Consider the following 20,889-nt stretch of genomic DNA (forward strand, 5'->3'; position numbering starts at 1 on the left):
TTGTGGTTTCTCGCCATGCAGATTGTCCAGGTTTTAAGACATTTGTCTCTAAGATTTATGCTGCCACCCTATTACAGTGGAAACATGATTAGTCCACATGCAAAATGTTGACAGTGTTCTGAGAGAGATTACAGTTTTTTACAATTGCTTACACACTAAAATTAAAACTTTCCCACAATTAGCACCCAGAGGTAGAGGCACACTAGTGGACCATGTTGTGAACCACGGATTGATGCTAAGGGAGACTGGACTAAGAGTCAGCCAAATCTTAGTAGATATACAGCGGCATCTGTCATAAGGACATTTCGACAAGGAAACAGGTAAAAGAAAATCTGTTTACAGTTACAGTAATCAGCTGCTCATTGTATGCACCATATCAGCACTTTTGATACCCATCCCTGTGACATGAGGATTGACGGTCGAGAACGACAAGAAGGAAGGGGGCCCATATTCAGGCGATGGTTTACGATCTCTGGCCCCAGGCTCAGGTACCCCTCATTCAGGCCATGGAGGACGCCTGTGACCAAATCTACGCTGGATTCGACATTCAAGACGGTTCTTCCCACGTTGTCTTGCCAATAAGGATATCGCCTGTGATGTTGATGAAATTCTCTTGGCCGGATCCAGCTAGGCGAAGAGATAATGTCTAGTATTTTCTGTACTTTTTCAGATCTTTTTTTTTTGTTTTGTCTGTTTTTTCTGTGATTGTAACCTGTACTGGATAGAATATTTTAGGTTTGTTGTTTGTGGAGCTAACAGTGTTATGCACACTACTGTCGTAGAATGAAAACTGGGACATGTTTTGTTGTTGATTCTCCAAGTTGACTGATTTGGGTATATGGAGAGAAATAAATTCTATTTCCTCAGTCTGCAGCATTGGTCTTGTGTATTGTTTGGTGAACTTATTGTAAATGTCTCTGTGTACTTCATTTACAGTACTCTAATCACTGAGAAGTAGAATTGCTAAAAGTGTTTTAGGTTAGCAACAGCAGTGTGTATATGGTTAAAACTTAATTAAGTCAAATCAAAGGCGTGTGTTTCATATGGTAACAAAATATGTTTTTTATAAATTAGTGTATAGTTTTTGCAAGAGTGTTTCATTTTGCAAAGGTGCAAAGGTGTTTTGCTAATTGTGTGTGTGGTTGTGTTAATTGTGTGTAGTGTTTTGAAAACACGGACCCTGTTTTGAAAATCGTGCTTAAGCAATTCAAAAAAACTGTAATAATTAAATCAATAACCATAACCAAATGTATCATATCAATAGCTAGGAGAAGTTGAAGGATTTAAAAAAAAGTACATGATTGAAAGGTCAAATAAAGTTGTGGGAATACTGTATATGCCATTATATATATATATATATATATATATATACTGTTATATGCAGGCTCCAGGGCTTCTCCCTGACTCCTATTAGCAATGTTGCACCTAGTGTTGGGTTTAATTAGCCTGAATTGAAAACACCTGTGTGGAATGTACACCACATTAATATGGTCTCTTTTGCCTTAAAAGCAATGATTTAATAATTTGATCTGAGATCATTAACAAAACTCACAATGTGTGGGCTAAATAACTAAATAATAAGTTGATGACAGTCTTCTGACAGCTCAAAATGTCTTCCCTACCCGAAATAGGCTAGCAACACCATTAATAATAATAATCATAAAAAAAAAAGATTCCCAAATTTGAACAGAAGCTGTAGTTTTGAACCCTGGTGATCCAAGGCAATTATACAGTTTTTTGGATAGCTTACACACTAAAATTAAAAGTAGTACACTATTAGCAAAACCTTACACTCAAGAAGCAAAACATCATCCCATATTTGCACAACTATAAGCACATTGTCAACCTCACACTTGTTGCAAAACTCTACACACAGTGATTTGCAAAACACTAAACACACTTAACATACATTACACACAAAAATCTATCATGAAGTCACTTCCTTGCAATACCAAAGCACTGACTGTCAAATTACCGCACCGTCCAACCAATTGGTTCAACACAGTCATCAGGTGTGCAAACACTTGTTTGCTTAATTGTAGACACACCAATCAGGTGTATAAGCACTATAAAAAGCAGCAGGTGAGTTCATCGGTTTTCAAGCACAATGGAAAGAGTCAGAGAGAGTAAGACGACGAGGAGGAGGAAGAAGGGGAGGAAGAGGAATCAACAGAGGAGGAATCAACAGAGGAAGAGGAAGAGATGGAGGCCATGCTGGAGGAAGAGGAAGAGGAAGAGGAAGATGAAGACGAAGACGAAGACAAGAAGGTGCTCAAAGAGGACCGAATCTGACAAATGAGATCCGCGCAACACTGGTTGACCACTTTGTCAACCATGGCCTGACGCTGAGGGAGGCTGGACTGCGAGTACAGCCAAATCTAAGCCGATACACAGTGGCAGGTGTGATAAGAACGTTTCGACTGGAAAATAGGTATTGTAAAAATATCATCATATCAAACACATCTGCACGGTTTCACTAACTGCTTATAGTACTGTATTCTATGCACTATCTGCACTTCTGTTACCTTTTCCTGTGAAATTACTGTACTATTGTATACTGTTTTTTTTTTTTTTTTTTTTTTCTACATAGGATTGAGGGTCAGGAACGACAAGGGGGAAGGCCTCCTATGTTCACAGAACGGCAAGAGAGAGATAGTAAACATGGTTTTGGCCAACAATGCTATAACACTCAATCAGCTCCAAACTAACATTGTCAATAACCACGCCAGTTTCAACGATATCCATCAGGTCTCAACATCAACACTGGCACGCATCCTAAAAAACCTATTCAAATGAAGCCTTTCGAGCGCAATTCCGACAGGGTGAAACGACTGCGGCATGATTATACAGAGGTATGTATTCACTTTAGCAGTGTGATCTTGCATACTGTCTCATAATCTTTTACTGTACTGTAATATGTATACTACACTGAACTACACAATTTTGCCTGACACTGTTCTTCAGAGAGTTTTACGAATGGATATGGGCCCTTACAACACAGCACTCATACTTACATTCTTGGACCAATTGCACAACATAACTACATCCAATCGATCATATGCAATACATTGTTGTCTGGGACAATGTGTCTTTCCACCGCTCTGCTCTGGTTCAAAACTGGTTTCAGCAACATCCACATTTCACCGTCCTGTATCTTCCACCATACTCTCCATTCACCAACCCTATAGAAGAGTTTTTCTCGGCATGGTGGTGGAAGGTATATGATCTCCGTCTCCAGGCTGAGGTACCCCTCATCCAAGCCATGGAGGAGGCCTGTGACCAGATGGAGGTAGCAGCAATGCAAGGATGGATTCGTCATTCCAGATGTTTTTTTCCAAGGTGTCTTGCTAATGACAACATTGCCTGTGATGTTGATGAAATTCTCTGGCCAGATCCAGCTAGGCGAAGAGACAATGTCTAGTTTTGTTTGTGGTTTTTTTTTTTTTTTTTTTTTTTTTTAATACAGTAAACTTACAGTACAATACGTAAAGTGACATTTTTGTTACGGTATTATGAATCTCCATGTCAACATTTTGGGCTTGTTGAGAAATAAATGGGTTTATTCAGTCTGCAACATTGGTCTTGTGTAGTGTTTGGTGAATTTACATTATATTTGTACTTTGTTGATGGTAGCTTACTCTAATCATAGGGAAGTAGAAAGTAGAAGTAGGGAAGTGCTAAAAGTGTTTTAGGTTTATCACAGAAGAGTGTAACTCGTGCAAACAGAGTATAGTAATGTGAAACGTGTGTTTCATATGGTAAAGTGTGGTTTTTAAACAAGTGTATAGTTTTTACAAGTGTTTAATTATGCAAAGGATCTGTAGTGTTTTGCTAATTGGGTGTGTGGTTGTGCTAATTGTGTGTAGTGTTTTGAAAACACGGGCCCTGTTTTGAAAATTGTGCTTAAGCAATCCAAACAATCTGTAACACTGACACCAGCTTTACCCTTCAACTTCCTTCCCCTAAGCAGAGTCGTCTGAAGCTGGATATATAGAGAAGTGTGAAATGGCTTGTCACATGGCTGAAATGTGTGAGTGTGCACAGAAATGAGCAGAAATGTTACAACAGTGTGTGAGTGTTTGTATGTGTGACCATGCGTTGACTTCTTTAGCAGCTGATGCAACAGCCCATTGGAGCCCTTGTCAACTCAATTACTCTGTGTACATTTAACAAAAATCAAGTGACAGAAGGTGAAAAAAGAGAGACAAACCACTTTTACAAAAAAGGGAACTTTGTATCATTGAAATTTTCTGAGATACATTTATTTCACAGTCAGTCTTCACACAGTTTTCTTTACCTACAGTGGGATTTCTGAGCAGCTGAATCTAATTTACAAACTAACACAAAACACAAATCTAAAGGCAGGACTTGAGTAATGATTATTTCATGAAACAGGCTTTCATACCACGTTTGGAAAAGACAAGATACAATATTCATCTAGGTTGTTGCATAAGCTTGAGTTTGAATGTCGTTTCTATCCAATTAGGCCTTCTGACATCAAAAGTACACACACGACACACAAAAGTCAGTTCACAAATGCAGGAAGTACATACAGACACACAACTGTGAAATTCTAAATAAGCTCGGTAAGTATCAGCAGCACACTTATGTGGCATTGAAAGCAAACAAATACACCAGTCTATAGCTGCTGCTTAAACTAGATTATTCAAATCATCTGCACACAGCTGAATCAACCCTGTGTGCCAGGAGATAAAAAGGTATTATACATGTTTTTACAACTGTAGCCTTGTTTTGAATAGAGACAAAAAAATGTCTGAAGTTTGGATGCACTTCAAGCATCGTTAAAAAAAAAACTACACCACAACGTTCTCAAAGAAAAGCATGTTAGATTAATTTACAGTTTTTTTGGATTGCTTAAGCACGATTTTCAAAACAGGGCCCGTGTTTTCCAAACACTACACACAATTAGCACAACCACACACCCAATTAGCAAAACACTACAGATCCTTTGCATAATTAAACACTCCTGTAAAAACTATACACTTCTGTTTAACAACCACACATTGTTACCATATGAAACACACATGTTTCAAATTACTATACTCTGTTTGCACGAGTTACACTCTGCTGTGATAAACCTAAAACACTTTTAGCACTTCTACTTCCCTATGATTAGAGTAGGCTACCATCAACAAAGTACAAATATAATGTAAATTCACTAAACTAAACACTACACAAGACCAATGTTGCAGACTGAAGAAACTCATTTATTTCTCAACACGCCGAAAATGTTGACATGGAGATTCATAATACTGTAACAAAATGTCACTTTACGTATTGTACTGTAAGTTTACTGTAAAAAAAATAAAAAAAAATAGACATTGTCTCTTCGCCTAGCTGGATCTGGCCAGAGAATTTCATCAACATCGCAGGCAATGTTGTCATTAGCAAGACAGTTTGGAAAGAAACGTCTTGAATGACAAATCCATCCTTGCATTGCTGCTACCTCCATCTGGTCACAGGCCTCCTCCATGGCTTGGATGAGGGGTACCTCAGCCTGGAAACGGAGATCATATACCTTCCACCGCCATGCCGAGAAAAACTCTTCTATAGGGTTGATGAATGGAGAGTATGGTGGAAGATATAGGACGGTGAAATGTGGATGTTGCTGAAACCAGTTCTGAACCAGAGCAGAGCGGTGGAAAGACACATTGTCCCAGACAACAATGTATTGCATATGATCGATTTGATTTGCTGCTGTTATGTTGTGCAATTGGTCCAAGAATGTAAGTATGAGTGCTGTGTTGTAAGGGCCCATATGGGCATGGCGGTGGAGGACCCCATTTGGTGTAATGGCTGCACAGAGTGTTATATTACCCCCATGTTGCCCTGGGACATCGACTATAGCCCTGTGGCCAATGACGTTTCTTCCCCTCCTTCGTGTTCTCGTCAGATTGAACCCAGCCTCATCTACGTAAATGAACTCATGCTGGATCTCCTCTCCATCCATTCGTAAAACTCTCTGAAGAACAGTGTCAGGCAAAATTGCGTAGTTCAGTGTAGATGTAGTATACATATTACAGTACAGTAAAAGATTATGAGACAGTATGCAAGATCACACTGCTAAAGTGAATACATACCTCTGCAGCATCATGCCGCAGTCGTTTCATCCTGTCGGAATTGCGCTCGAAAGGCACTCGATAAATTTGCTTCATTTGAAGCCACTTGAATTTACGTCCACAAAAAATGCTTGTTTTGCCACTTACATGCTCAGCTTAATAAGTGTCTGTACCGTTCCAACAATCACCACTCTAGTTTGGTTGAAATAATCCCTTAATTCACCCATTTACATGCAAAAATATGCTGGCTCTATCCACACTAAAAGTATTTTTTGTTTAAATGGAATCTGGTGAGTTTGGCTATGGCCATTGCGGGGCTGTTTCAGGTTAAACAAAAAGGAACTTACTCTTAACCAAAAAGGTCTATCTCTAAAGCCCGGGACACACAGGACCGATTATCGGCCATTGGACATTCTGGCGAGGTCAGTGACTCGAATCTGTTGGTGTGTCCCGTGCCGTCGTCAGTCTGGGGGGCTGTCGGCGTTCATTTTGGCCGACCTGACATGTTCAGTCGGCGGCAGGGCAGTCGGGACTCACCCGGAGTCCAATCAGCTGCCGGTTTTTATTTCTTGGGCAACACTACCGAGTAGCGCCGCCTGCTGCTATGAATACGTATTACGTTTCTCAAGTTGGTGTCGCCTCAGTGTGTCCCGAGGCAGATTTTTTGGACCTCGGGGACCCGATTGACCATTTCCACTGGCTTTTCTGCCGAGGGTCGGCTGTCTGGTTGGTGTGTAACCACTTTAAAGGGATCCTTACCACAAAGCTGTCAGACACTTATAACAATCTGAACCTGGCAATGGCAAAAACAGCGTTTAGTGGACAAATTATAAAGATTTTTGTTCACCTTAGTCACTTAGACAACGCTGCTGGGAAAAAAGGGTCCAGGTTGAAAAATACCGAATTGATCCTATAAGTGCAGTACCTAAGTAAATGTACTTGGTTATACAGTGTGAAGTGTGGAAAGTAACTAAGTGGTAACAAAATGTCCATTCATTCTATCAGGCTAAATTAGGTGGTTAAACTTGGGACGAACCAACTTTTATAGGCCTTCTGACAGTAAATATGGACATATGGACTCCGCCCCTCCCCCCTGAGAATGGTGGATGAAAAGAACGATGAGTGCCATTACTACTTCCTTTAAAGATCCTGATAAATGCATGGATGATTGTGAATAAACACCAGGAGAGAGAGAGAGAGAGAGTGAGAGAGAGAGAGAGATTTTGATTTTTGAAAAAACTTTATTTACAATTTTAACAGTATCTCTTCACAATAAATTTTAACAATATTTCTTCACCATAAACACCTACAGAAATTAAAAAGAAAAAACCAAATCACCTTCACAAACGGCACACAACGCACCATGACTGCACCATATCAATTTAAAAGTTGAAAGATCACTCATAGTTTTATAAAACCGAAAATCAATCAAGACTCTAGATTTGATCGATGTTAAAAAACATACGTTCACATCATCACTACATTTTTGTTCCACTCTGTTTTTCCTGCTGATGTAAATAGCCATTTTTGCTTGCCCTAGAATGAAATTCAACAATTGACAAATGAAACGTTTTTTCCGAAAGTACTTAAAACCCAAGATAAAGGTCTCAATACAAAACATTTCATTAACCTCAAAAACAATTCTTCCAATCTCATAAACAAAGATTCTAATCTAACACAATGTATGAAAGCATGAAAAACAGTCTCCCTTTGAGGACAGAAAGGGCAAGCAGAATCAACTTCTGGATTCAACACTGAAATAAATTGAAAGAAAAAAGAATTGACAGCAATGGCACCATGGAGAATTCTCCATTGTATATCACCAAACCTTTTAGACAATGGTGGCTTATATAGTGATCTCCATTCAAGTTTTACATCATTTCTCAGTTTAAAAACAGAACGCCATGGTGTATCGATTCTCTTTTCTAACACTTTCTAACACTAAACACAGGCTCTATACAGTTTTTTTCCATCACTTGACAAGAAATCCAAAAACAAAGATTCACCTGATTTCAACAAAAAACCTGTACCATCTTCAAGATTGGGTTTAATAATCAAACACGGAAAAGGGTCCTCAACATCAGGAGAACAAACCCCTGTAGAAAAGTCTCTTAACAAATGGTCTTCTTTAACTGTAAAACATGCTTTAAGTTTGACCAGAAAACAAGTTAATACACGAACAGATCTGATTCGTTGATGTTTGGATGCAACATCCACCTTCTCAAATTGAGGCCCAGTAAATGCCAACAAATGTCCCAAAGTAAAGACCTTGGATTGCAGAAAAATGGTGCTGAACCCCGGCAGATAACACGAAGTAGCAATGTCCAAACGGGCCCAAAATATCAGTGGTTCCTGCAAGAGCCAGTGGAGAGAATATGAGTTCTCAGTCTTGTGCACACGAAAAAAACTCCACACCTTGAAAAGATTTTGATAGAAAGCAGGCAGTTCCGATAAATCCAATTTGGTTGGATCCATTAAAAAGAGGGATTTATCCAGTCCGAAACCCCCAATAATGTGCAAAATAGTGCAACTCACAGCACGCCAGCTGAAATCTGTAGAACCATCAAGTAATCTTTTTACAAACTGTAACCGAAAAGCAGCCATTCTACTTTGTAAATTTATCATTTACAAAGTTTCTGCTTTGTAAATGTCTAAAAATGACCATACCTATGTTATATATTTTTATGAGTTGTGTTCTTACACTATCCCAAATGTCAAACCCAGAGAAATCTGTTATTTTATTTTCAGACACGGCACGTTTCCTTTAGTCGCCCGTCAGTTGTGTCATATAACCTTTCACCCTCCAGTTACTCTAACTTCCGTCAGAACACTGGCAACAAGATGATACGTTCAGAAGTAATTGTAAATCATACAATGTCACAGAAAAAAAATACTTGTTACTGTAATACTGCTTTTTTTTGCCATGCAGCATCATTTTGTGATTAATTACATCCCACTTTTTATCACAGTAATACAACAAAGACCTTATCTATTTTGAAAGTTCAATATCGATACCAGCTTGACGTTACTACAATGTGCTAACGTTGATGCTAAAGCTTTGTGGGTAAAATTGAGGTTACAACATCGTTCAACACGCTAATAGTTATTTTTAGTATGACTGTAACGACCACAGCTAACAGGACTGAGCTAACCCACGAATAACTGCACTAGTAATGTTAACGTTAGCTGTATAGATAGACGATTAATCTAATGCTAATTTAGCCAAAGTAGCACACCCCGGTCTGTCTGCCTCACTCCCCCGGCGCAGAGAGACTCAGTCGGGATGACAGCTGACAACAGCCCCGGGACATATAGCTAGCTAGTTACCGTTAGCCCCCAGTCAGCTATCAGCCAGCTACTTCCATTACAGCAACCGCCGCCCGGCCAGAACTTATCCCCAGTGCCTGGTGTTTACGACGCTAACGGCAGTTTAATTAAACGTCGGGAAACAGACCATATCAGACCCAGCACTGAGTCACAACAGCGGCAATCCATAGCGGTAGCTAGCTACATCTCCGTAGCCCTACCGGTGTATGTGCCGAAAATCTCCTCCCTGCCGAATTTCTCCCCCCTTCGCGTTTAGCTGTCCTTACGGTTAGCTAAATTAACCCGACAAAAGGTGGGTTAAGCACCAAAACGAAAAGTTAAGATAACTGAAAAGTGAAGGGGAGATAATTCCAGGCAGCTGGGAGATGTTCTGCTGCTGCACAACAGGCATCGAACGTCCTGGCTCGCTATGGCGGAGATTTCCCCGACAATCCCCACCCACACCCGTCTCTCAGCCTCGTTTAGCAGCTAGCTAGCGTTACAACAAACCCCGTCCGCCCCGGTGTTGAAACCATCCAAAAGGTGACATTGATATGTGAAATATTTTGTGTTTTAGCTGCTGTTTACTGTTAGCTTGCTGGCTCACTAGCTAACTGGTCAGCTACAAATAAAAATCTAATCAAGAAAAACGTAATTATGTTGGGGAAACTGCAGCTATTTTATTAGAATAACATAAATAAACGTAACGTGAATAAACTTGAATGGGTAAACTTGTCCGTGAACTGATGCATTCTAACCGACAACAAAGGTGTTTACAGTTTTTTCCAACTGCTTACACACAAAATCTTTTCATGTCACACGATTTTTGAAAGTGCAAAACTACACAGCAAATCTCCAAAACCATTAGCTATTTCTCAGCCTTTCACTCAGCTTTCAATTGCATAAAACACTTTTTTCAAAACATTACACACAATTCTCTACCTAAAACACAAAAATCTAACTGGAAGTGACTTGCTATCCATTTCTAAACACAACCAATCAAAATGCTACACTTATTTACCAGGGCACAAACACACTCCTCACATTTGCAAACACATTATGTCATAACTGAACACTTACCAATCATTGCTTTAGTATAGGCCTATACAAAGGTCAAAGGTCAGATTACCTGTTTTGAACAATGGATGCCAACAATAGACAGAGAGCAAGAGGAGTAGGAGGAAGAGACAGGGGATAACAACGAGGAGGAGGAGGAGGGAAGAAGAGTAAGAAGGAGAGCCATCTCACACACCCCCCCTGCCCCGACACACAAGCATGCACAAACACTCACAACACACACACGCACACACACAAACACACACACACACACACACACACACACACACACACACACACACACACACACACACACACACACACACACACACACACATACACATATTCTTTATTCTAAAAATTATATCTTTGGTTATATATGTTTGTACTTTTGTTTTCTTGTTTCATGCTACTGTATACAACACTGTGCTACTCTTACTAACGTGATGTTTTGCCCAATCAATATTTTCTGTTTTACTGTTTTTTACAGGTGCACTTTTCAACCACTTTCAGCAGATTTACTTTCACTCTAGAACATTGTAAATGTAGATATAAACCTATGAAAGACAAAAGCGCTTTAGATTTAGAACAACAGTGTGTACCTGGTATATCCATATATTTACTATTATGAAAAAAGTGTTAGCCATTTGATTCAAATGCTTCATTTTGAGATGTGTTCATGGAATTTTGAATGCAGTGTTTCCTTTTGAAGGAGATGTGAGGCATTTTGCATTTTGTGTGTGCAGTTTTAGGAATTGTGTGTAGAGTTTTGAAAAAAGGAGACATAGTAGGAGACATATATATTGAGGGGTTATTCACCGCCATGTGACTGTAGGACCTTACAACACTGCCGATCTTATAATGTTTCTGTATGCGCTACAAGAATTACTACTGAGACATGAACAGAGGTGATGAGCAGGCAGAGCTTCCCATGTATGTGGTAATCTGGGACAATGTGAACTCTCACCGTGGTCCAGCTGGATGTGTGTGTTATCTGAAAACAGTGTTTGGTTTTGGGTAAAGATATCATAACATGAAGCAATTGTTTGATATTGCAAAACAAGTCAAAGGTTTTGCCAGTGTAGTTTAAGTTTGGTGATTTGTGTTTAAGGTTTTGAGAAAGCGAGAGAAACATTAAAAAAATGTGTTTTAGCAATTCAGAAATGCTGTAATAAAGCTTAGTAAATCCTGTTTTGACAAGCAGTGGAAAATCAGGTGATAGAGTTTATTGTATCTGTTGTATTATTGCCTTGTGAAAAGCTTGGTGTGTGTATGCTATACAGTAAATATGAAGGTAGGTTTCCCAGTTACACATGAGGACAGAGTACATAACCTGGCAGCTGAGTACACACCAAGCTTCAGGGCTTAAAAAACACCATTATTTTCTAGTGTTCGATGATTGAATCTACAAATGGCCGGTATCAGTAGTAGCCTACATCTGCCTTGACACTAAGCTTCTGTTTAATGTGAGATAAAATCAACAATAACTGTACGTGTTGGGATGAATGATCTCAGAGAGTGCCACATTTAAATAAGTATTAACTGAGTAAACTTGCTCAGTGTTATCTTTGCATATCTAATAATCGTTACAGAACCAGGATTAAATTAAACAAAACACACACACACACACACACACACACACACACACACACACACACACACACACACACACACACACACTGTTAAAGCAGAGAAAAGAATTTCACCAGCTGTTTGGCTATTTTTCTGTTTTCCTAAGTCTGTGGATCGTAACCTCACAAACTGTTTACAATTTATGAACATCCCCAAGAGAGCCATATATATATGAGACACATCATTGACTTAATGACATAAAACATAAATCACTGAGGCATATACTCTTATGTGTTAGCACAGACTCAAAAAGTTACATGTACATTTTGTGACTGACTTAGAACTTGGGCCTGTGACATGTTAACCACAAAGAAAACTTGATTATATTTTCCTTGCAATTGAGGTTTTAGAACAAACTGTCTTACATAAATAAAAATGTAACTGTGTGCAACATACGACATGCTAACACAATATTCATCATCCATGCTAATTCTGTTTACACTGCATTAAGAGAAGTGTTTGTGTTTTGACTTCAGTCAGTGCTCTGCAGGAGTGATGGAGCCAGAGAGAGTACACTCTGAGACTGGTAGAGAACAATGGCCCTTGACAGGAATATTAATATTTTAGAAGCCAAAGAGAAGAAACTCCTGCATCCTGCACCCTGCTGCAGACCTGCTTAAAACTACTTCCATCAATAGCTCCATTTTTGTTTTACTTAAAAAATGACAAAATTATACGTGTATGCACTGGTCAATGATGGACTGATGATGTGAACAAGTTTGTGTCCTAACATGACCTGATCTATCCAGTTTGTGCCTCAAGTAAGGTCTTGAACCGTCCCAACAAATTCCTCCAATCAGATGCTTTAATCTACAGGTTTTAGGCGTGGTTAGGGTTGGCCAACGGTCAGAGAAGTAAAGGGAGAGAAACTGTAATCTGATGTCCCTCAAGATGTCAGCAGCAGGGTTTTTTCGTTGAATCTTTATAACTATAATTTAAAAATAAATAACATACCAAATTGAGACGTCAGTAATGCAGAATATCAGCCTCTTCGCTCCCATCCCATTACAGTTTTTTTCGATTGCTAAACGACAGTGGGCACATCTGGAGTCACATGTGCAAAACTCTAACTCCAGTCTGCACTGCAGCAGTTCATGTGGACCAAACTCTAGTTCGTTTCTCATTGCTTGAACACAGTTTTCAAAACTCTACACACTTATCCCATGGCTTTAACCACAACTTGCACAGCACTGTAGATTTACAGCACTTTGTTCAAATGCTAACACACTGCTGTCAAAACTGTTAACCACACATTCAAAACAGAATGTATTTCAGTCTGGCACCTATCAAAAACTGCTGATTGGAATTTTAGCTGAAAGCCTAAGCAGGTGTCTTGTTTTAGACTAGTTAGTTAACATATACGGTATTTATACAGAGAAAGCTCAGAAAGCCTTTTTTTGTATACAAACACCAAATAAGAATGAAACAATTATACACTGTACCATTTGAGAGAAACAGGTAAAAGAGCAAAGCTACCAATATGTCCAGGTAAGATGTCTGAGGTTATATACACAGCTATAAAAAAAGTGAAAAACACTGTATCTTTACAATAGTAAAACTGTGTTCTTACTGTTTTTCAGAAAGTAATGGAGGTGAAAGCAACGGAAATACCACATTCATTAGTATTTAGAGATGATGCAGACATACAGTGTGATGAAGAAAACTTGCCGCATGATGCTGGAGAGAGGCAGGATTAGTCACACTATTCTTTGGTACTGTTACGTATGTACCTTTAGTTTTTTTCCCCAGTAATTCCATAAATTACTAGAAACAAAATACTTTATTGAAAAAAACTGCTGATTTTCATTCCTTCTTGTTTACCTTACGTACAAATTGGTATATTATACAATCTATATCTTTTCCTTAAATAAACTATTAAGTAGTGTCAAGTCACTCAAATTGTTCAAACTTAACTGTAATTTCTGTATTGGTGTTTGATGCTAGTGTTTTTACTCTCTGTGTCTTCTGAGTGACAGTGTGTGTTATCTCAGTGATGCTTGTGCATAGTGTTTGGCTGCACTGAGCCTGTTTTGAGACATCTGTTAAGAGTTGTGTTGCTTGGAATGAGTTTTACAGGAGATGTGAACTGTTTAGCTCAGGTGACTGTTGGTAATGCAGACTGTGGTTTGAGTTTTGCACATGTGACTCTAGTTGTGCCCACAGTCGTTTAGCAATAGAAAAACACTGTAACCTGAGCTTGTATATATATATATATATATATATATATATATATATATATATATATATATATATATATATATATATATATATTATATCCTCACAATAAACTAAAAAAGACCCAGAGGAACAGAGGAACAGAGAGTCGTCTCGGTCTCACACTTTGATTTTTCCTTCCCTCTTTATCTTTCTCTCTCATATTGTATTGGCTGGACAGGCAGCTGTCATCACCCCACTTTTCTATTGTGGTAGAAAGCATTTGTTGCTGAGGCAGTTCATGATCTGTGACAGAGTGGACACATCTGCCAGACAAAAATATCTTTCAAGTCCTGCTGCTACTGGTGGAAAATATAAACACATCTGCGGGCAACACTTGAAAACCTCAGATTCTGAGTTATGTCATTCACTTATATTCTATCCTCAAACTTTGCCTTCACACGGGTGACTGCAATTGATGAAAGGTTGTCTCAACCTTTGAAGCCCTCAAGTTCTTTTTTCAAAGTTAACTGTGTAACAATGAAACATTGCGTGTGCACAGAAGTTGACTTTTAAATCAGCAACTCATCCAAATTGAATTTGCTATTTGGTGACCCATCCTACCACCCACCCCGACATCTCACTTCTGTGCACTACAGTAAATGTCGTTGTATGCTCCTAACATTAAATAGTTTCTAAGTGTTTATAGCTTTTCCAAATAAACACACAATGGTGGTCATAGAGACAGGCAAGACCCAGGAACCGTTTAAATGCAAGAACAGTGCACTCTCTCAGTCTTTTCTGGAAGGCTTTAATAGTGTTACACTCGTTTGTATACAAAAAGTGACAGAAGTAGTTGTGGAAAGAATGTAAAAGGGAGATGGCTCAATAACGATGTCTCTGTTCTTTCTCATTTACAGACAAGAGTCATAAACCCTATGCCTTGTTTTTGGCAATTTACTCAAATGACTGATATGATGACATTTTTCAGAGAGAGATTTGTTTGCATTATGGCAAACAGGAACAATTGGAAATGTATATATGTAAAATGTAAACTGTATTTTTGTATTGTTTTCTTTCCAATCGCAACATTTAAGTGACAGAACACAGCAGTGGTTACATTGCATTTCATAAAATTCCCTGACTCAAAACATCACAATAATTTCTCCTCAAAATCAGAAGAACAGAGCCTGAAGCTCTATGGCTGCATCTTAGACATTGCATCAGAGCGCAGAGCAGACAATTTCTCTGTATCCCCTCTGATGACACTGTGGATCCAGGGCAAATACGAGGAAATCTTCATATAGACTCCGTACTTGTAGCTATTGCAAGACTTGTCGTAGGAAAGGATGCCTGCAGCGTAAATGTCCCCAGTTTCAGCATCTGTGACAGCCAGAGCGCCTCCTGCATCACCAAAACAAACATTTTCTCCATACTTGGTGGGTCCGGTGCAAAACATGTCGTCGTCTACAGCTGGTGTGAGCTCACTACCTTTATATTCTGCCTTACAGTCAGAGTGATTGACCAGGGGAAGTACGAGGTATTTGAGTGATGTAGCAGGAGTGAGGAGGATCCCCCATCCCCAGCCGGTGAGGACCCCTGACCCTCCCTTGGTGTCTGCCAGGTCCTGGCCACTCTCTGGCAGGGGGATGGGGATCACTTTATCGCTCACAACCACAGGCTCCTTCAGCTGGATCAGAGCAAGGTCGTTGTCCCAGTCATATCGGTTCTGGAAACCTGGATGGAGAACAACCTGCAGGAGGGAAAGGTAAAATGAGAGAGGAAGTCTGATTGAAGACATAAATCTTTAAAAAGTAGTATAGACAATATCCTTCAATCATGAAAACGCTCAGTAATTTCATAAAATTTCATAAAAGTTTTTAGAAAACAGGAGTAAATAGTGTATTTGTCTGGGACTAATGCCGCGGATTAAAATACATTTGGTGCACGATTGAGTATTTCCTGCAGATGAAATGTTTTTCTTGCTCACCTTCTCCACAGCAACCTCTTTGGAGGCATTAGCTTCCGGCCGTCCAGTGATTCCCAGAAACACTTTAGGAATGACAGGATCTTTTCCTTGAACGTCCAGTCGACTCTTCCTGACAAACAGATTCCTGCCAGCCGTCAAAATCCAGCGCTCAGAGATGAGAGCACCGCCTGCATAGCCTCCGTCCAGCACACTGTCAGCGATGTAGACCATGGCCTGCCAGGGGACATGAGGAGCCAGTGTCCCTCCAACCATCCGTCTGGAACGGAGTGATGTTAATCTGGAGGCTGGGAAATAAATACAGCATATATTTTTAATTTATATACTTTATTTATATACTTTTTTTTTTTTTGTAGTAGGAGGATTTCCAGTTTTTTTTTTAATTCATTTTATAGTCATAGATATTGTTCTCTTATGACCTACAATGTAAATGTAGACAGGTTAGGTCAACACAACAATCTTTAGATTCCATTGATCAAATTCTGTTAAATATGATTCCATGGGTTTTCATGATTCTGTTTATAGCTGGTTCAAATCTTATCTTTCTAGTAAAATTTAGACTGTTGTTGATGGTTTCAAATCAAGTCCCCAAATGGTTGATAAGGGTGTCCCATATGGATCAATATTAGGGCTCCTACTATATACTACCATCTTGTATGCAGGACTTTCTCCAGGTTACAGTAAGCTCCCTTCGATGACATTGATTAATAAAAAGCTTGTTCTAAACTATAAAGAGAGAATGTGTATGCATAAAATTACATTATATATAATCTCCTTGCACAAAACACTGAACATAAAAACTTGACACCAGGGTTATCACGTTATAGCGCATGCACTGCATAAAAAAGCACATTGTCATCACTTCCAGAGATCTGCTGTTAGGCTGAGCTCTGTCGTCTTTCATGCTCTGATGATTTTCTCCAGAAACAGTGGCATCTTAATTTATTCATAGTGAAGCAAAGAAGAGAATCCATCCACTTCCAACTCTTTTATGTGGCTAAGATAATTATGAAAATTGGTTCAAGTGATCTTGTCTTCAAGTCACTGGCAACATGGTTAGTACACTAATGGCTCCATTCTGCACTGCAAAAACTTACTGTTCATGATCATTAATCTAGTGTAATTCTACATCCTGACAGCATTTATTTACTAAGAATGATTCTGGTGAATTGTTTAATCAATGTATTCAACACACTAAACAATGCCTCACAAGTTTGATGCATTAGTGAGGCTGCATGAATATGCAATGTGGAAATATATTCAAAAGTTCAGTTATATTTCATTTTATATTTCATGTTTTTTTTCTCTCATTACTTTCTCTTTTTTTTTACTGAAAATAAGTGCCTTTCTTTTTTCAACATGCCCCCAGCCAGTTTAGTCACACCTCTCACTGGTCTCTGATCGCTTGGTTTATTGTTATTTTTTAAGGGTTGTTTGAAGAGTAGCAGGCGATTTCCCTGTTAGATACTGTAGCTCTTTAGCCAAATGAAGGACAGTATTTGAAATGAGCAGTAATAGCCCAGCCCTCAGATCCCGCAGGAAAGCCTGTGTAATTCCATGCAGGAGTTATCTATCTGAACAGCAGCTGTTGAGGAGCTATTATGTAAAACTTTAGCTTTAGAGAACTGGAACCTGGACCAATGTATGTAAAACTAGAAATTGAGTTTGAATTAAGACACCATGTTTATAAGTTTAAAGCATGTTTGTGTTTGCATATGTTACCTGACACAGAGCGTTTAATCCTTTCATTGGTCTGAGCCACATCTGCCAGACAGGCCAATGCAGCCAGGAGGAGCACAGTCAGAGAAAACCTATGAAAAAACAGATTAATATGATAAACAAACATTAAATGTGTCATTGCCCACTTAAGGATCAAGAATGAAAAATTGTAAACAATTTGAGTTATTCAATTGCAGACATAGATAATTAAGCATTTGATTTACAACAGGTCACAAAACATAACTGGATAATTATTGGAAAATTCAGCAAAGTAAAATAGCTTTTTAGATATTAGATCAGACCTGTCATAGTAAAAATTATGCTTACAGTTATAGATTGTTTGTTGTAAGTAATGATACAGCTCAACATTTGGTACTGAGAAAGAGTGAAGTCAGTTGGATTTAGATGAATGAGAAAATTTCCACACTTACCACATTTTGTTGATAATATTCATCTTTTGCAGTTAAGGTTAAACCTCTCCTTCTCGAGTTTGTTGTGCCTTTTGGAGTTGAGGAGTATTTATATCTGCTGAGAGATTGGACTTCTACCCTGGAAATTTTTGCTTGGCAGAAAAACTTTGATTTCTGGAATCTGAAATAAAGGGTTGTGAAATCTTGCTTTCCATCAATTGGGAGACTCTCTACATTTTGGAGTCTGGAAAAAGAGCATTTTGACTGTTTTCAACAGTTTGATTGTGGTGTAAAACATTCCTTTCAGTGGAGTTCTGCTTGATTTGTCTATTTTTTTAACTGTTTAGGTCAGTTGTGAATCATGTGTTGATTTTAATAGGATTGGATGTTTTGCAAAGTAAAACCATTTAACAAGTCAGTGTTTCATCATTGTTCAAAGCAAGATGATCACTGACAGCTTGTACTGTTTGTATCATAGTTTTGCATCATAGTTTACGAAAAGTAAACAAGGCTGGCTGTTTTAACATCTTTATCTCTGGTGATGTGAACGTAATGATATTGCAACACACTGTGCTGTTTCATTTGTTATCACAGAACATAAAGCACACATTGCCTCTTTAAATATTACTGCAGGGAACAAAAATACACAATATTCCATCAAATTCCTAGCAGTAAATAGTTAATTGTGACAGCAGTAAGTCAGATGTCAGTGTACTGCAGGGAGGAAAGTCCAGCATTACAGCTTTGGGTATTTACAAGAGGTCACAAAGAGGTAACAGAAGTTTATAATTAGTTAATATATTATAATTAAATAATATTTAATTTCAAAGTTTGCTTCCTTGATTTATTCAGCATCTGCAATTACAATGATTTGCATTATTTAACAATGCTGTTGTCAAGTCAAACACAATAGTTTAACATCAACAGGAATCAAAGTGTAATCATAAGGTACGGTAGTATGCCCAGGTTACAGATAGATAGATAGATAGATAGATAGATAGATAGATAGATCTTTTTATTAATCCCAAAATGGGAAATTACGGTGCCACAGTAGCAAAATATCAGACGCACAGCACACATGCAGAATATACATGAAATAATAAACAGGATAGACTAAAAGAACAAATGTTCAAAAAGTGAAGATAAAAAAATACAAAGTGGAGAATGTACAAACGTATATACAAGTTGGGAATAAAAATGTACAACTACTTAAATAGTATTTATAAAGATGTAAATAAAACCTATGTTTGTGCTAGTTGCACTGCTGTGCAGTATTGTGATGTATATAGAGTCTTATCTAACACTCAGTGATGAAGTGTTAAAAAGTTGTATCAGTTTGTTCAGTCTGTTTGTGTCACTGCTGCCCCAGCAGATGGCGGAGGAGAACAGAGCGCTGGCCACAACAAAACTTAAAAAAAATGTTTTTAAATCATCTTTAATATTTTTCACCACTGGCTTTCTTCCAACTCCTAGTGATCTATATATTCTACCTTGTGCCAAAATGAATGACTAAGCACATAAAACACAAAAAAATACTCAAAAAGACAACAGATTAACAAGAGAAAATTTATTTTCACCTTAAAAGGGTAATAGAATGCAAAATCGATTTTGCCTTGTCATAGTTGAATAACGACAGTTTAGTGGGTAACTAGGACATACATAGAACCTCTAAATCCCATTGACACCTCTTTCCTCTGCAAATCTCACAATTTGAAACTGCCTCTGAAAACGGGCAAATCTCAACAAGCCACCGAGTTGACGTTAACTCGGCTCCTCCTCATTTGGCTCTAGTCTCTATCCTTGTCACACCCAAACATTTACATAGACTACACAACTGATCTGAGGTCAACGTCTTCTGAATATGTCACGCAGATCTCAGAAATTGTATACATTGTTCATCTGCTATTTTACCACTAAATTCACTTTTTTATGGGAGAAATCAACGATGTAGAGGTCAAATATGGGATGTTTTACGAAAATGTATGTCTAATTGCAAATTTTGTCCGACTGTGTGTCGGGAGTTCAGCGGCCGGTGCTGCCTGTGTTGCTGCCTCTCCGCCCGGCCTGCTGTGATGTAAATGGAGCTCCGTCACGGCTGGCAGCCCACGGCACTCCATACCAAAGTCACTGTTTTTTGGGTTAATGTACTACCAAACGCCACTACCCTGACAGAGCTCCAGGGCCTGCAGCTCCCCTCTTCCTGCTAAATGGCCGGTGTGTGCGAGTGAGAATGCGGTCAGCGAGCTTGTTACGCCCGCAATCTCTTACCGCAGGTTCCAGTTAATCTTATATTAGATATGGGTGTTGAGTTATTTAAACAAACGATCGGGGAAATAAACGCCTCTTGTCCGTGAGTTTCATTGATAAAGCCTGCGGCTGGATGGAGCTCTATCAATGAGAGCTAGCCAGCCTCCTCTTAGACCTCTGAAACAAAACCCCTAATGTTCACAAAATGCATTAAATTGAAATCGGACACCATTGGTAGCTTTATAAGACCTTGGAGTAAATGTTATATAAGTGGCATGATGAAATTCAAACTGTAAAT

The 20,889-nt window shown here is 38.7% G+C and overlaps 1 protein-coding gene across 1 annotated transcript; it reads right to left on the reverse strand.

Moving 5' to 3' along the window:
• Window positions 1-15,023: 15,023 nt before the first annotated feature.
• hp (haptoglobin) lies at window positions 15,024-18,409 on the reverse strand. The gene is made up of 4 exons (XM_028582319.1): window positions 18,366-18,409; window positions 17,938-18,026; window positions 16,219-16,502; window positions 15,024-15,981 (listed from the first exon to the last, which is right to left on the reverse strand). The coding sequence occupies exons 1-4, from the start codon at window positions 18,386-18,388 to the stop codon at window positions 15,427-15,429; spliced, it is 951 nt and encodes a 316-aa protein (XP_028438120.1). The 5' UTR covers window positions 18,389-18,409; the 3' UTR covers window positions 15,024-15,426.
• Window positions 18,410-20,889: the final 2,480 nt, after the last annotated feature.

Source organism: Perca flavescens, chromosome 1 (genome assembly GCF_004354835.1).
Source record: "Perca flavescens isolate YP-PL-M2 chromosome 1, PFLA_1.0, whole genome shotgun sequence".
NCBI lineage: Eukaryota > Metazoa > Chordata > Actinopteri > Perciformes > Percidae > Perca > Perca flavescens.

What these genes read in the sequence shown, in the direction of transcription:
- hp (XM_028582319.1), bottom strand. Translation starts at nt 18,388, where the DNA reads ATGAATATTATCAACAAAATGTG. An exon ending in AATATTATCAACAAAATGTG is followed by an intron (nt 18,027 to 18,365) that starts GTAAGTGTGGAA and finishes GTTTTTTCATAG; the next exon opens with GTTTTCTCTGACTGTGCTCC. An exon ending in AAGAGGTTGCTGTGGAGAAG is followed by an intron (nt 15,982 to 16,218) that starts GTGAGCAAGAAA and finishes TCCCTCCTGCAG; the next exon opens with GTTGTTCTCCATCCAGGTTT.